Genomic DNA, 17,500 nt, shown 5'->3' with positions numbered 1-17,500 from the left:
CAGTCTGTTTCCATTGTGCACAGAAACCACTTTAACCCTTTGAGACCCGAGGCCAATTTTACAAATGTTTTATAAATCCTAACAGTATTCTGAAAGAAAGTCGTACTCAAACCTTTTCATGTCAAGGAATTTTGGTCTATAAGGCGCATCTCCAAAACCTTGTTAACTTCTGCCCATATGGGGCATAGTCCTGCTAAATACAAATCCAATGGCCAGGACAAACAAACAAAGAAACAAACAAACACATGCAGTCAAACTCTGAAACCTGAATAAGAATCAAGTTTTTATTTACGTATTAGGAGGGCGTCAGGAGTTACCAGCATCATGGTTAAAATGGAGTTTGAAGTTACAATGGGTTTGTATGGTAAGGGGGCGTGTCTGATATAATGAATATCAAATTATCTAAATACTGAATCAAGCAAATTAAAATATCTCCAGTGTGGTCACAAAAGCCTGAGTAGATGATAAAATTATTACCAAACGTTTTTTTTAAAGTGAAATATGCCTTTAATTAACGTTTCAATGCCACTCAAGCCTCACATGTACTGGTTAAACATCATTTTGGATATATTTCATCGCCGTTTCAATCTTGGAGAACATACAGAGAAGAAACGCTAACCCTAAACCTGTGTGTCATGCAAGGCGGTCTCTAGACTGCTGGTCCCTGGGTTTGTGGAAGCGTTGGTCTGACTCTGAGGCAGCTCTTCGGCGAAGGCTTTCTCCAGCACCTTCAAGACAGACCTACGGCTATGGAAAACCTCCTTGAAATCCTGACCCATGAACACGTACAGCAGCGGGTTCAAGCAGCTGTTGAGAAGTGCCAGACCGTAGGCCAGGGGGAACCAGAAGATGACCACACCATACAACGTTTTACTGGACTCTGTCGCCAGGACAGTCACAAGAAACATAATGTGTAAGGGAGCCCAGCACAGGAAAAATGCGGTGATAACAGCTGCCATGATTTTAAAGGAGCGACCTTTTTGGCTGGCCAGAGAACGATTATTCCTGAGCCGGTGGATGATGACAGAATAGCAGGAGACGATGACAGCGAAAGGGACCACGAATCCCATGAGGAACATAGCGATAATCAAGGCCCCATATTGAAATGCCCGTAACTGCTTCACTTCAGCTGTACTGTTGTCATCAGTGAGTACAAAGTAGCACTGGACTTTAAAGTCGGAGGTCTGTGATTCCCTAAAGATGAGTTGAGTGGAGCTGAGAGCCAAGGACAGCAACCAGACACCCAGACTCACCCAGGACGCCTTCCTGACACTGCGGTGGTTCTTGGCCCACACTGGACCCACCACACATACACATCTGTCAACACTGATGACCACCAGGGTGTAGATGCTCGCACACATGTTCATGACGAAAACGACACCGTCCATTTTGCACATGAATTTGCCAAAAGGCCAGTGGTTGTCCAGAGCTGTTTTTGTGATTCTCAGGGGCAGGAAGGCTGTGACGAGGAAGTCGGCCACGGCGAGGTTGAGGTACCAAATGGTGTTGATGGTTTTCTTCATTTTGAAGCCCGTCACCCAGATGACAACACCGTTCCCCAACACGCCGAGCACAAAGACCAGGCTGTAAATGGCCAGGGACACGATGGTCATAATCTCCATCGTCCTAAAACCTAAAAATTGCAACAGTCCATGTATTATACTGAAATTATTTAGCTAAAATGCCAATGAACTGGGGGGAATATGTAGACAAAATCATAACAATTGTGCAGTTGGTAACTAGTTTTTGATTTTTGGTATGGAGTTAGGTACTGTAAGGGATATTATGTTTTCAAAAAGTTGAGCTAAAATGTACTGATCAGTCAGTTTTGGACAAAATCATCTGCTAAGGTTTCTATCAGGAGAGATGTTCTAAAGATCAATTCATACACTGCACACATGTTCACCCACGTTAAGACGCTCATAGCTCCCTCTGTTAACGGATCAAAGTAAAACTATAACTAACTAATCGTAGATAGGCCTGACATTACTAAATACAGCCGATGAAATTTCACAACATCAAAGTGTTAAATAGCTCTATATTCTAGATACCAATATATAAATTAAATAAAAGATACCTGTTTCAAACTGTCGAAGAGACGTCAGTCAGGGGAATGTCTTGTTCAAACTGTGATCAGTGGACACTGAGGAGCTCAGCGCACCTTCTAGCACCCTGTGGGCGTCATATGCATGCAAGCAGTCATATCCTTGCTGTCGGGCAGAAACCTCACAAGTCAAATTTGTTACTCCTTTGTCAAACAAAAGTAGCAAAAACTGTGTCTTGTGAGATTAATAGATCAACTTAGTTTTGTTTTACAATGTCAACTGAAGAATCAGAATACCTTTGTAAAAAGCTTTGAAGTGAAATTGTGTTTCTGAAAAGTAAACGTTTCAGACATACCAGGTTTCCACCCGACTGCGACGATATGCAGACTCAATCTAGTACGAGATGAGATGACATCACCCTCTGAAACTACTTTGATGGATGATCTATGTCAGGTTTCTCAAAAATAGCAGCTTAGACTTCACTGTGTCACGTATATTGGGTGTCAAACCTTTTAATGTTATTCAAAACATTTTAGTCAGATTATATCCATTCCCTTTGCCCTGCTGCCACTAGTTACCCAAGTGGCTACTAAATGTTAGATTAGAACAAACTAGATGTTTATGTAGCAGAGTGACTGGGCTCTCACAGCATATCTCCATATACAGTACATTGATCTCCATATATGGGTACCAGGGGTCTCCATATATGGGTAACTGGTCCGATATACATCACTGGCCAGACAGCCAGAAGACATGGCTCAACCTCGCGAGGTCGCCTGTCACCCTGAGGCGTCTTACTAGTATACTAGTGTATTTACAAAGCACTTTATGTAAAATAGTTTCAATGTATTGACTGCACTTTTATAGGTTAAAATATGCACGCACGCACGCACAGCACACACACACACACACACACACACACACACACACACACACACACACACACACACACACACACACACACAGGGGCGTTATAGAGTCTTAGATAATGGTGCACTTTTCGGTTTTATGCGGTTTTGATCGTGTTTTATTCAGGTTTCCGCAGTGTATTTTTTTGCTAAATGTAACACAATCGGGAACGGCACACTACACTTTCCCTTTGCCTCTCCACATGCACCAGCCATCAAGATATAGTCTATAGTAGATGGATTTCTTGGTACCAACAGACAGACAACAACACGTGCCAGTTTCATATAATCATTCAGTTCCAAAAGCTTTTCAGTTAATCTACTTAGTTACACCACTGTCTACTACAGCAAGCATGATGGTTCCCAAACGTTTTAGCCCGTGAACCAAGAGAAACTAAACGTTAGGGTACCCAAACTGAAAATAGCAGATCTACAAGCTCACAACGAGTCGCTTCGTGCTGCGTTGTGAACTTCTAATTCGGCTATTTTCAGGAACCATACAGTGTGTCCGCGACGCGACCCACGCTGGCCACGCATCATCGGTCCCGACCCCAGCCCAGTGTTTGGAATGGAAACAGGATGAGATTACGTTTTTATGAAAGTGGGGGTGTTCCGTCGTACTCACAATGAATGGTGGTGACGCGCCTGCGCGCACACACACACACACACACACACACACACACACACACACACACACACACACACACACACACACACACACACACACACACACACACACACACACACACACACACACACACACACACACACATACTATTTTAGTAGAAGATGGCATCATGCATGGTACTTCCTCCTTCACAGCCTGTTTCCTTTGTGCACAGAAACCACTTTAACCCTTTGAGACCTGAGGCCAATTCTACAAATGTTTTATAAATCCTAACAGTTTTCTGAAAGAAACCTTTTCATGTCAAGGAAATAATTGGTCTATACGGTGCACCTCCAAAACGTTGCTAACTTCTGCCCATATGGGACATAGTCCTGCTAGATACAATCCAATGGTCGGGACAAACAAACACACAAACACATGCAGTCAAACTCTGAAACCTGAATTAAGAATCAAGTTTATTGTCACATCTCTGGTTTACAAGTGTAAAGAAGAGGGTGATGTTATGATGTACATGTTATGTATTTGCTTAAGCTGTAGTGCATAGTTAATGTGGTATTGGAAAGCAGAGAGATCAAACTTTATATTATATTATATATATATATATATATATATATATATATATATATATATATATATATATATATATATATATATATATATATATATGACATATCCCTTTAATTAACATTTCAATGCCACTCAAGCCTCACATGTACTGGTTAAACATTTTGGATATATGTCATCGTCTTTTCAATCTTGGAGAACGTACAGAGAAGAAAAGCTAAAAGCTAACCCTAAACCTGTGTCTCATGCAAGGCGGTCTCTAGATTGCTGGTCCCTGGGTTTGTGGAAGCGTTGGTCTGACTATGAGGCAGCTCTTCGACAAAGGCTTTCTCCATGTGAGAAAGCCTGTGTGTGTGTGTGTGTGTGTGTGTGTGTGTGTGTGTGTGTGTGTGTGTGTGTGTGTGTGTGTGTGTGTGTATATATATATTATAAAAAAAAAAATATATATATATATATATATATATATATATATATATATATATATATATATGGCCAAAACGCAAAACCTCCTATCTAAAACATTCACTTTGTTGGGAAAATGAAAAAGAAAATGTGTGTTCAACATTAAAACCTATCTACTATTTCTAGTCACATGACATTTTTTGGCAAAATGAGGGGCAGAACAATCTTGCGGAAAGACTGACCATGTGCACTGTGCAGCATAGCCTGTTGTCCTCATTTCAAGTGAAATCCAAAAATCATGAAATTTGCAGATAGGAGGTTTTGTGTTTTGGCCATCGTTAAAACATCGTTTTGGATATATTTCATCGCTGTACGTACAGAGAAGAAAAACTAACCCTAAACCTGTGTCTCAGATACGGCGGTCTCTAGACTGCTGGTCCCTGGGTTTGTGGAAGCGTTGGTCTGACTGTGAGGCAGCTCTTCAGCGAAGGTTTTCTCCAGCACCTTCAGGACAGACCTACGGCTATGGAAAACCTCCTTGAAATCCTGACCCATGAACACGTACAGTAGCGGGTTCAGGCAGCTGTTGAGAAGTGCCAGGCCGTAGGCCATGGGGATCCAGAAAACACCCTCACTATACAACGTTTCACCGGACTTTGTCTCCAGGACAGTCACAAGCCTAATGAGAAACACGATGTGGAAAGGAAACCAGCACAGGAAAAATGCAGCGATAACAGCTGCCATGATTTTGAAGGAGCGACCAGTTTGGCTGGCCAGAGAACGATTATTCCTGAGCCGGTGGATGATGAGAGAATAGCAGGAGACGATGACAGCGAAAGGGACCACGAATCCCATGAGGAACTTAGCGATAATCAAGGCCCCAAATCGAAATTCCCGCAACTGCTTCACTTCAGCTGTACTGTTGTCATCAGTGAGTACAAAGTAGCACTGGACTTTAAAGTCGGAGGAGGGCTGTGTGTCCCTAAAGATGAGTTGAGTGGAGCTGAGAGCCAAGGCCAGCAACCAGACACCCAGACTCACCCAGGACGCCTTCCTGACACTGCGGTGGTTCTTGGCCCACACTGGACGCACCACGCATACACATCTGTCAACACTGATGACCACCAGGGTGTAGATGCTGGCACACATGTTCATGAAGAAAACAACACCGTTCATTTTGCACATGAATTTGCCAAAAGGCCAGTGGTCGTCCAGAGCTGTTTTTGTGATTCTCAGGGGCAGGAAGGCTGTGACGAGGAAGTCGGCCACGGCGAGGTTGAGGTACCAAATGGTGCTGACGGTTTTCTTCATTTTGAAGCCTGTCACCCAGATGACAACGCCGTTCCCCAACACGCCGAGCGCAAAGACCAGAATGTAAATGGCCAGGGACACGATGGTCATAATCTCCATCGTCCTAAAACGTAAAAATAGCAAAACAAAGGTTTAATGCTTTGTTTTAACACTCCATGTATTATACTGAAATGATTTGGTGCCCTCCCTCCCTAGCTAAAATGCCAATGAACTGGGGGAATATGTAGATAAAAATCAATTGTGCAGTTGGTAACTAGATTTAGATTTTTGTCATGGAGTTAGGTACTGTATGGGTATGATGTTTTCAAATAAACATTGCAAACGAGTTGAGCTAAAATGTACCGATGTTTGTCAGTTTTGGACAAAATCATCTGCTAAGTTTTCTAACAGGAGAGATGTTCTAAAGATCAATTAATATCCTGCACACATGATCACCTGTTAAAAGTCACTCATAGCTCCCTCTGTTACTGGATCAAATGAAAACTACAAACTAAATCATAGATAGGCCTGACATTACTAAATGCAGCTGATGAAATATCACAACATCAAAGTGTTAAATACCTCTACAGTATATTCTAGATAGCAAAATAGAAATAAAATGAAAGATACCTGTTTCAAACTGTCGAAGAGACGTCAGTCGGAGGAATGTCTTGTTCAAGCTGTGATCAGTGAACACTGAGGGGCTCAGCGCATGTGTCATATGCATGCGAGCACCCTGTGGGTGTTATATGCATGCGAGCACCCTGTGGGTGCCATATCCTTGTTGTCGGGCAGAAACCTCATATGTCCAATGTTTTACTACTTTGTCTAACAAAAGTAGCAAAATCTGTGTCTTGTTAGATCAGGTTTTTGTTTTACAATGTAAACTGAAGAATCAGTTTTTGAAAAATCTTTAAAGTGAAATTGTGTTTCTGAAAAGTAAATGTTTCAGACATACCAGGTTTCCACCTGACTGCAACGATATGCACACTCAATCTGAAACTATTTGATGGGTGATCTATGTGTGGCTTCACAAATAGCCTGTTTCCTTTGTGCGCAGATATAAAAAAAAATTGCAGCTTAGACTTCCCTGTTTCAAGTAGACAGTGGGTGTCAAACTTTTTAATGTTAATTAAAACATTTTAGTCCGATTATATCCATTCCCTTTGCCCTGCTGCCGCTACGGGACCATACCTACGGTATGTTCCCCAGGTTCTATGTTCCCCAGGCTCTATGTTCCCCAGGCTCTATGTTCCCCACTTATCCCATCAGTCATCAGGACAAACAAACAAACAAACAAACAAACAAACACATGCAGTCAAACTCTGAAACCTGAATAAAGAATCAAGTTTACTGTCACATCTCTGGTTTACAGGTGTAAAGAAGAGGGTGAAATATGATGTATTTGCTAAAGCTGCATAGTTAATGTGTTATTCAATAGGGAGGAGAGGGAAAGCAGAGAGATCAAACTTTAAAGATGCACATCAAAGAGAATCTCCAATATATATATATATATATATATATATATATATATATGACATATCCCTTTAATTAACATTTCAATGCCACTCAAGCCTCACATGTACTGGTTAAACATCATTTTGGATATATGTGACTAGGGGTCTGGTACTTTGTTCCTTATGTCTGCATTGGTCATTTTTCTTTTTCGTACAGATTATCCAAGTACAGAATCTAAGCTTTCATATGATGTATCATTTGTTGAAATTGGAGCATATTTGAAGAAGTTATGGACATTTTAAACTTGTTGCACCATAAAACCCAAAGTGCTTAAAAAGCCATTTGACTGCAAGGAACATTTTGACAACTCTAGGTAGCCAGAAGTGGGTGTGACAATGGGAGGGACAATAGGTACTTACCTACACCCCTAAATCACTCCCCCCAAGTCAAACCACACCCACAGTGGTATAGCTGTCAACTTCAAATTTACTTTTATTCCACTACAATTTTTTAAAACTACTATTTAGACCCCCAAAATAATCATATTTTAACTGCACATTAAGTTAATCACCTGGGGACCCCCCAAAATAATTTGGAGACCCCCCTGGGGGTTCCGACCCACAGGTTGAGAACCACTGATATATTGTGCTATAGTGCTTGCAGCCATGTCAGAAATAGTGGCCAGTGGTCTTTTCTACCTCCTCCCCTCCTTATTATGCTCATCCTGTCATTTTCTTCTTTTTGTAGTTTTTATTTTTCACTAAAATAGTGAATTATAAAAGAAAAAGTTTTTACAGTGTAAAAAAAAGTCTATTACAAAAGAAAGTGTTTACAGTGTACTCTTTAACGTCGGCTAAGAAGCTTGCAGAGCATCTGCTGTACACAGCTAAAGCAGACAGCTAAAGCAGAAGCACGGTCTTCTACAGTTTGGATCAATGGATTTACACGTTTTCTTTCTTGGGAGCATTAGCAGCGGGCGGGCGTGCAAAACACACTTCTTAGGGCACTCTAGCTCGGACACAGAACGGAGAAACGTGTCCGTTCATGGGCTGCAGTGAGCTTGAGTAACAACTGAACTATAAAGCTGACGCCTCATTATTAAAACTTGCGCAAATGTAACGCTCTCTGTGTTAACGGCGACTGCTTCTCATAATAAACAGCCAGCGCTAGCGCGAAGCTAACGTTATAGTGTATCTCGCAGCTCGGCCACTCGTCTGTAGTAAAACATAAAGCCCCGCCGTTCTCGAACGCTTCTTGCCTTTTGTGAACATTATATCCTAAAAGTAAAGGTCCTATGCCGGTCTCTCATCTGTTTACTTCATAAGCGTGGAAGAAAATCGAAGCAACTTGTTGAAATAAAGTTTGTATCGCTCATTTTGTCAGCCGGTCCTTTGTTTTTAGACACGCTACCTCCCCTGGTCACGTGGTATAGACACAACGAATAATAGAGGGGAAAATAATGCACCGGCTGACAAAATGAGCGATATAAACTCTTTATTTCAACACGCTGATTGGATTTTCTTCCACGCTTGAAAAGTAAACAGTTGAGAGAAGTGTATAGGACCTTTACTTTTTGGACAGAATGTTCAAAAAAGGTAAGAAGCGTTCGTGAGTGGCGGGGCTTTATTTTTTACCACAGACGAGAGGCTGAGATGTGAGATACAGTGTATAGCGTTAGCTTCCCATTAGCGCCGGCTGTTCCATTACGAGAAGACATCATCGCTGCGTCTTTCTTTGTGTGCCTGAGAGCGACTCAGAGAGTCAGATCACGACGTATAAATCAAAAAATAAATCCTTCCAGAATACTGTCTCCTGCAAACCAATAACATTAGCGAGATGAAGTTAGTCACTGAGAGTGTTTACACACTAGAACCAGATGCACCACTGTATGGGGCGGTGCTCAAAGCGTGAAATTCGAGACAATGACTTCTCAGAGCGCAATCTCTCCTCCCCCAAAAACCAAGTACAATTCCTTCCAAAAGCAGCCTAGTTTAACAAATAAAAGTAGCCATTGTAGTACCTTAAAACAACTATCTTTTGACACGAAACCCTTGTTCTAAATTCGAACTTGTGTGAATTGGAAAAAAACGAAAAATACAAAAAACCACATTGACTTCATTTTCTCACTTTTCTACTGTTTTAAAATCACCGACATTTGGACGGTTCCTCCAGCCTCAGTCACATATGTCATCGTCGTTTCAATCTTGGAGAACGTACAGAGAAGAAAAGCTAAAAGCTAACCCTAAACCTATGTCTCATGCAAGGCGGCTGGTCCCTGGGTTTTTGGAAGCGTTGGTCTGACTATGAGGCAGCTCTTCATTTCAGCTGTACTGTAGTCATCAGTGAGTGCAAAGTAGTAGTAGCACCGGACCTTAGAGTCATAGGGCTCAGTGTCCTTAAAGATGAATTGAGGGGAGCTGAAAGCCAAGGCCAGCAACCAGATACCCAGACTCACCCAGGACGCCTTTCTGACACTGCGGTGGTTCCGGGCCCACACTGGCCACACCACACATACACATCTGTCAACACTGATGACCACCAGGGTGTAGATGCTGGCACACATGTTCATGAAGAAAACGCTACCATCCAATTTGCACATGAATTTGCCAAAAGGCCAGTGGTTGTCCAGAGCTGTTTTTGTGATACTCAGGGGCAGGAAGGCTGTGACGAGGAAGTCGGCCACGGCGAGGTTGAGGTACCAAACGGTGCTGACGGTTTTCTTCATTTTGAAGCCCGTCACCCAGATGACAACACCGTTCCCCAACACGCCGAGCACAAAGACCAGAATGTAAATGGCCAGGGACACGATGGTCATAATCTCCATTGTCCTAAAACGTAAAAATAGCACACAAAAAAAGGCTTAATGCTTTGTTTTCACACTGTATTATACTGAAATGATTTGGTGCCCTCCCTAGCTAAAATGCCAATGAACGGGGGGGAATATGTAGACAAAAATCATAACAATTGTGACTAGTTTTAGATTTTTGGCATGGAGTTAGGTACTGTAAGAGATATGATGTTTTCAAAAACCATTGCAAACGAGTTGAGCTAAAATGTACCGATGTGTGTCTGTTTTGGACAAAATCATCTGCTAAGGTTTCTAACAGGGGAGATGTTCTAAAGATCAATTAATATCCTGCACACATGATCACCTGTTAAGAGACGCTCTGTTAACGGATCAAAGTAAAACTATAATTAACTAATCATAGATAGGCCTGACATTACTAAATACAGCTGATGAAATTTCACAACATCAAAGTGTTAAATAGCTCTATATTCTATTACTAAATACAGCTGATGGAATATTACAACATCAAAGTGTCAAATAGCTCTATATTCTATTACTAAATACAGCTGATGAAATTTCACAACATAAAAGTGTTAAATAGCTCTATATTCTAGATACCAATATAGAAATAAAATTAAAGATACCTGTTTCAAAGTGTCGAAGAGACGTCAGTCAGATGAATGTCTTGTTCAAACTGTGATCAGTGGACACTGAGGAGCTCAGCGTACATTCTAGCACCCTGTGGGTGTCATATGCATGCAAGTATCTTACGTACATCTATTAGGTGTCATATCCTGTTTCCTCTGTGCGCAGATATCAAAAACTGCAAGTCATAGGGCCGATTCATACTCCCCTTTTAGAGACGAATCTATTTCGGTTCGGCTCTGTCTAAACTACGTCATTCAGTGGTTCAGGGGGCGGGTACCGTCATTAATTCGGCTGTTTTGTGCCACAGAGATTTTGTGAGTCCCCGAACTGAACTGAAATAAATTCGGCTCTAAAAGTGGAGTATGAATCGGCCCTTAGATTTCACTGTTTAATGTAGGTCAGTGGGTGTCTTTTTAACGTAATTTAAAAGTATGGATTCCCTTTGCCCTGCTGCCACTAGTTACCCAAATGGCTGCTACATGTTTACTAAATGTTTACACTTTAATAGACTGTTTGGTACACACACTTTATATAACCAGTAAGAGGCCTATGCGACAAGTGAGGTCGCGCCATGTCTTGGCCATCTGGCCAGTGATGTACTGTATATCGGACATATACTCATATATGGAGACCCCTGGTACCCATACATGGGGACCCATTTACTGTACATGGAGATATGCTGTGAGACCCCAAACATCAGGGACGTGCAGAGAATGTTAGAGAGGCAGACATACATTCCCTTTTATGCCCATATATGGAGATCAACTCTGGGGGAGCCCGGGATCGAACAAGCTCCTGAGCCAAGCACTGCCGCCCCATTGTTTAGTGTTTTATTATTTTATTGAAGAGGAATCATGATGGAAATAAGCCCTCTGGCTTCATCGTGTAGAAGTACAATTAAAAATGAAAAACATATAAATGTTAAATTTATTTGAGAAAAGTTAATATTTTACTCAAGAGGGACAATGCACACGCACACACACACACACACACACACACACACACACACACACACACACACACACACACACACACACTACTGAGGACCAGAACGAGATTTACACATAGACTATGTGCACACACACACACACACACACACACACACACACACACACACACACACACACACACACACGTGTGCTTATGCACACGCACGTGCGTACACACAGAGACACGCACAAAGACATGTGCGCGCGCGCGCTCACATGCGCACACACTTCCTCTGACCTTTTCTCCAGACGGCAGTCGGGAGCATTATTTCAGACAAACACAGTAAATCACTTTAAAGGGTCGCTTCATCATCTCAGCAAAGGAGAGAGAGATGGAGAGAGAGAGAGGGGCAGATGAAGAGAGAAAGGGAGGGAGAGAGAGAGAGAGAATCAGTATTCAGATGATGCAGGCGCTGAATCACTTTTATCCGCTTTTATTACACGTCCAGTCACACGTGTACAAACCTGGAGGAGATGTATTGTATCCTAAAATACCAGGCAGTGATAGTCCCTAAAATTCAAGTTTCTTTCCAAGCACACACGCACGGACGTACGGATGCACGCGCACACACACACACACACACACACACACACACACACACACACACACACACACACACACACACACACACACACACACACACACACACACACACACACACACACGCGCACACACACACCCTCACAGTGAAGGCCATATGGTGTGAGGGTGGTTACAGGGAGTTACATCACTCAGGTAATCAGGAACGGCGCGCCAGTTGGAGGGGAGACAAGTGTGACTGCATAAGGTGGAACACTACCAAGCTATAAACTGGATTACAAAAAAACACACACACACACACACACACACACACACACACACACACACACACACACACACACACACACACACACACACACACGCACACACACTTGTTCCAGCCAACCCATTTGATTGGCTAAAAAGTCCTAAATCTTCCCAACCAATCCCCTTAGTAGATCTGTGTCTGGCCACCGTGGCTCTGACCAATGGCCTCCTTTGGTTTTTTAGGGAAAAAAACTAAAAGCCTCATAGTGTTAGGTCTATGGGACGAGTGGTGGAAAGCGAGGTGCTCATGAAAACTGATATCTTTTGAGTGCAGTCGACCCGACTCAGTAAAAAGTTGAGTTGAAGTCGGCTTTATCGTTTAACAATGGGGGTGGGGGGACGACAAAACCCAAAAATTACTTACCTATAAGGCTTTTATTTTAATGTTAAGATTATAGATGAGTTAAGGGGAGCACACACTGGTCGCGAACGGCTGCGCAGCGTCGCGTCGCGGTATCGACGCACATGAAGTGCCGCACGGTAACCCCAACTGGATGCGGCGCGCTGCCACACAGCACATCCATTTCCCCGGTGGGGAGAACCATGGGAGAACACGTTCAACGCGTGGCAACGCTGGAAAAATAGAACAGCGGCGTATATGATTTTTTTCCCTGGCGTGAGTCAACTTGTGTAATGAAGTCGACTGAGTTGACTTGTCGACTTTTTGGTTAATGCCCTAGTGGACAGGCATTATTTTCCAACTCCAGGACATCTGTGTGCATCTTTTAAGGCCTCTCGCGAGGACATCGGACCATTGTGGAATATTCCATGACTTGAGGATAGTTGTATTTTGTCTCCCTGCTCATCTATTGAGACATTTACATCGTGTCAAAGATCATGTCTCACCTATAGAAACAGGATCTGACACAAATTTTGACCTGGTGGTCAAGATTCAATTTATCCCCTGAGCCAGCAGGCAGGCTCTATTAGCTCAATGGTAAAGATTTGCGCAGGAAACTGGGTTAAAATCCTTGGTGGAAGAGGAAAGTTACATAGTACATCTTTAAATGGAGCGTTTAGCCTAGTTGACTTATAATTGTTACAGTGGATTGGTTCTGAAATATCTCTGCCCCCTTCCAAACACAGACATTATGTTTCACGAGGGCCATATTCAATTTAGATTATTATTATTGTATGTAGCCTATTTCACGAAAACCAATTACAGCTACAATAATAATGAAAACGACTAGCTAACAACTATTAAGTAGTACAGGCAACTAAATGTTTTAGGACAGCTAATGAACGATGTATCAGTCCTGGGTAACAACTGTAAATGCATGAGGACTTTAGAAATGTGCCCTATTAATCTACATAATGGAAACTGCTGGTTACTGCAAATTACACTTCCAAACCAAAAGCCCCAGCCAACATTTCCAACAATGATCTTGCAACAAACATAGAGGGAGAAAGTCTAAAGGGGCAATCCATACCAATCAACTGTAACACAGGGTTAGGGTAACCCGACACACGTTCGGTATTCAAAATTGACTTGAGGAAAAGTACCAAAAGTATGGGCATCAAAATGTACCACAAAGTACCACAAGTAAAAGCAGTCGTCCCATTTCACACGTTTTCAAATGTATAAAATCCTTTGACAATGGCAGATGTACAAGCTCACATGTGTCACAAAGCGTACAGTAGCCTACTTGAAAACATACATAGTCGGGAGTGCCCGCTGGCCTACTGGTCCAGGTGCATACAACTTAGACATTGCCACATAGGCAAGGATGCCTGGCGGGGTTGTCGGTTCGATTCCTCATCCGGACGACTTCCTCATGCCGCATGTCACTCCCCATCTCTCCCCCGATTTCCTGTCAGTTTACTGTACTATCAATAAAGGCATAAAAGCCCCAAAACAAATCTAAAAAAAAAACTAAAAAAAAACATACTTAGTCACTTTCCACCATTGCTAGGTTGTGGGCTTTGCCGTCCACTTGGCTTAGAACGATGTTTAAAACAATATCTTTAAAGTTATAGTTACATTTGTGGACAGGCGTTAACAGAGTCTGCAGGCTGTCTTATTATGTTGGTCCCATAGGCGGCGGGTGAGCCAAACGTTTGGCGAGGAGAAATTACAAAAGGTTTTGAAAGTGCGCGGTCCACTGCAGCCATCATCACTACACTTCTCACTAAACGAAAACAAAACAACATTGTCTGTCTGTGAATGCTCTTCCTGTTGTCCTTCACAATAAAGTGTCCCCCTTTACTTCTTCCCAATGCGTGACATTTTACTCAGAAAAATAACAGGAAATAGGTGTAACAGAGGCAGCGCGATGACGGTCAGGCAGATTGACGTTCATTTGGACTGAGACTGACTGTCAGTCTGAGGCTGACGGCCGGGCCCCCGCGGTTCATATATTATATAATTTGCAAAATACCCAGCGTAGCATTTGGGAAGGCACAGCCTACCCTGGCCTTATTAACCCGCCGCCCATACTTGGTCCCTGAGTGTAACCATGAAGCGATGAGTGTTTTCTTCCTTGTCATCTTGAATAAAGGCTTCTTATAGCTTGAAGACAGAATGCTTCTGACTTTGTTTTATTTGTTTTTATCTCCCTCTTTTGGACTTACGTTGTGTTTCCTCTGAGTTTGTTTTCCATTGTGCGGTGGTTGGGCAGTAGCTTTAGCTGTAAGTATAGCACAGATACTGGCTTAACTACATTTGCCAACGCTTGTGAGTACAGTAGCTTCACTATACTTTCAAATGATGTACATCTCAAGTAGTTAAAGTGTTAGTTCAACTATTTTTGACATAAAGCTGTGTGAAATACTTGCCATTAAAATAGTGGTTACAAATGTATTAATTCATTATCAGAGTACCGTGGTCAGAGTTCTGACCCAACTAGCGTCATTTGTATTGTTGACCTATTTCTACCAAATAGACCAACTTTCGTTCAACTTTGACCCCTCTGTCACATGGTACTATTTTTTGTGTCCAGTATCACTACGCCGCTGCAACGTATTTCCCCAAAACAAGGTGCTTTGCAGTCAGCTGATCAGAATGAAACCTCGCTCTATATGGTAGAAATAGGCCAACAATACAAATGACGCTAGTTTTGTGGATTAATCTATTTTCAATGATTGGGCCACGCCAAATGGCCCCCACCCCATTGGAACTACTTAATATTCATCTAAAACTGACCAGAACTCTGACCACGGGACTCTGGTAATCAATTAATACATTTGTAACCACTATTTTAATGGCAAGTATTTCACACAGCTTTATGTCAAAAATAGCTGAACTAACACTTTAAGCTACTGTTTGTTTACTGTGTAGCGGAGTAGCTTAACAAAAGCTATAGCACTTTCAGTGGCACATTAACATAAAATGGCACAACAGATGAGATTTGAATGCAGATAATTATGATACATGCGATCACAGACCTACAGATGGTAATGCAGAGATTAGTATATGATTGATGATTATTGTTACATCCCTATAGCTTTTAGTATCAGTGTCAGTTATACTTCTTATCAAGAGTAACTATAACTTAGCTAGTAACAAGATGTATGTATTTTGCCCCAAACGGCATTGTGATACATACTATAATAGTTAGAGCTCCCAACCATCCTTTGACAAACAGATTCATCGCTTTCATCCCTTATTTGGAAAATAATTGAACTTATAAGGTCAATCAATGACACGCATCTTACAAGTTCAAAAAGCTTGTATTATAGAAAAGATTATTATGATAATTTTTCTGAGCATCCCTTGTTATTTTTCTGGAAAATAAGGGCCGCACGGCCGCATATGTCCCTTATTTGAATTGCAGGTAGTTGGCAATGTTTGATATTACAATTACATCCAAAGAGCAGCTGTCCATTGCACAATGGTCACCGGAGAACCACTTCAGCTTTTCATCTGTATTGTCCTACTAGAGAGAACATCTTTGCCGGCTTTATCGTTTGGATTACAAACCAGTTTCAGAGTCTGTAACCTACAGTAAACTGTACCGTGATATCAATACGCTGCACATTTCAGACCATACATAAAGACGTTAGTGGCCTCTGCAGAGAGGCCATCACAGCCAGGGAGGGAGGGGACGCTTTACAGTGATTATGAGTGATTTGGCACCAGCTAGGCTGCGTGACTGTGGATCACATCATGATGTTCAACAGTAGATACACAATCACAGATGTGTCTGAATGGAGTAGAGCAGGGGTCTTCAACGTTTTCAGGCCAAGGACCCCTTAGTTGAGAGAGAGATGAAGCAGGGACCCCCACAACCTGTTCATAGATTCCATATAGTTTCATCGTTTGACAGCACAATCATCAGTGTAATTTGGATTCATGTCAATTTGTGTTTTCAGATATTTAACCACTTGAACCGTCAATAATTAATTAACTTGACCTTTCTCTCTGTACTTAGTCTGTTCTTTTTCCCCTCTACACCAAAGCTCTTTGCCGAAAATAGCCGATCTACTGCGAGGCGTTGTGAGCTTGTAGATCTGCTATTTTTGGCTACAGTTCTCAGAATATGGACACTAGGGTTCAAGTTGTTAATATAAAAAGGATTGGAAGATTTGGAGGACCCCCTGTAGTAACTCTGAGGACCCCCTGTTGAAGACCCCTGGAGTAGAGATTCCTCTAACAAAGTACATCACTGCTGTCCTGCACATTCAGCCCTTGTTCACGAGACCACATTGTCCGCTGCCACTCAAAGTGGCTACTGGCCAATCACAGTGCATCTTTTCGGGGCCTTGTCAGACTCAGAATATAGAGCTAAATATTCTTCAAAATATTAAAACATGAAAAAAGAGTTTAAGGATAAGGGGTGAGGCATGGATAAAAATGGGGCCCCTGGAGTGCGTTCCAATAAAGGAACGACCAGAGGGCACACCAGTGCGCTCAGTGTCTTCATCCGAACTACAATCTTGCAAGTTTGCAGATCTACAAGCTTGCAGCTTGCAGATCTACAAGCTTGCAGATCTA

At 42.2% G+C, this 17,500-nt stretch overlaps 2 protein-coding genes across 2 annotated transcripts; both read right to left on the bottom strand.

Annotated features, from left to right (window-relative positions):
* Window positions 1-620: 620 nt before the first annotated feature.
* On the bottom strand, window positions 621-1,622 carry LOC308281987 (C3a anaphylatoxin chemotactic receptor-like; the record flags this gene model as incomplete). Its single annotated transcript, XM_080722335.1, has 1 exon — window positions 621-1,622. One exon carries the CDS (start codon window positions 1,620-1,622, stop codon window positions 621-623), a length of 1,002 nt encoding a protein of 333 aa, XP_080578461.1.
* Window positions 1,623-4,943: 3,321 nt separating this feature from the next.
* On the bottom strand, window positions 4,944-5,957 carry LOC308281986 (chemerin-like receptor 1; the record flags this gene model as incomplete). The annotated part of the gene is made up of 1 exon (XM_080722334.1): window positions 4,944-5,957. The coding sequence occupies one exon, from the start codon at window positions 5,955-5,957 to the stop codon at window positions 4,944-4,946; it is 1,014 nt and encodes a 337-aa protein (XP_080578460.1).
* Window positions 5,958-17,500: the final 11,543 nt, after the last annotated feature.

The sequence above is a fragment of the Nannobrachium achirus genome (assembly GCF_963921795.1).
Source record: "Nannobrachium achirus genome assembly, chromosome: 3".
NCBI lineage: Eukaryota > Metazoa > Chordata > Actinopteri > Myctophiformes > Myctophidae > Nannobrachium > Nannobrachium achirus.
This window is presented reverse-complemented; position numbering and strand designations above follow the sequence as displayed.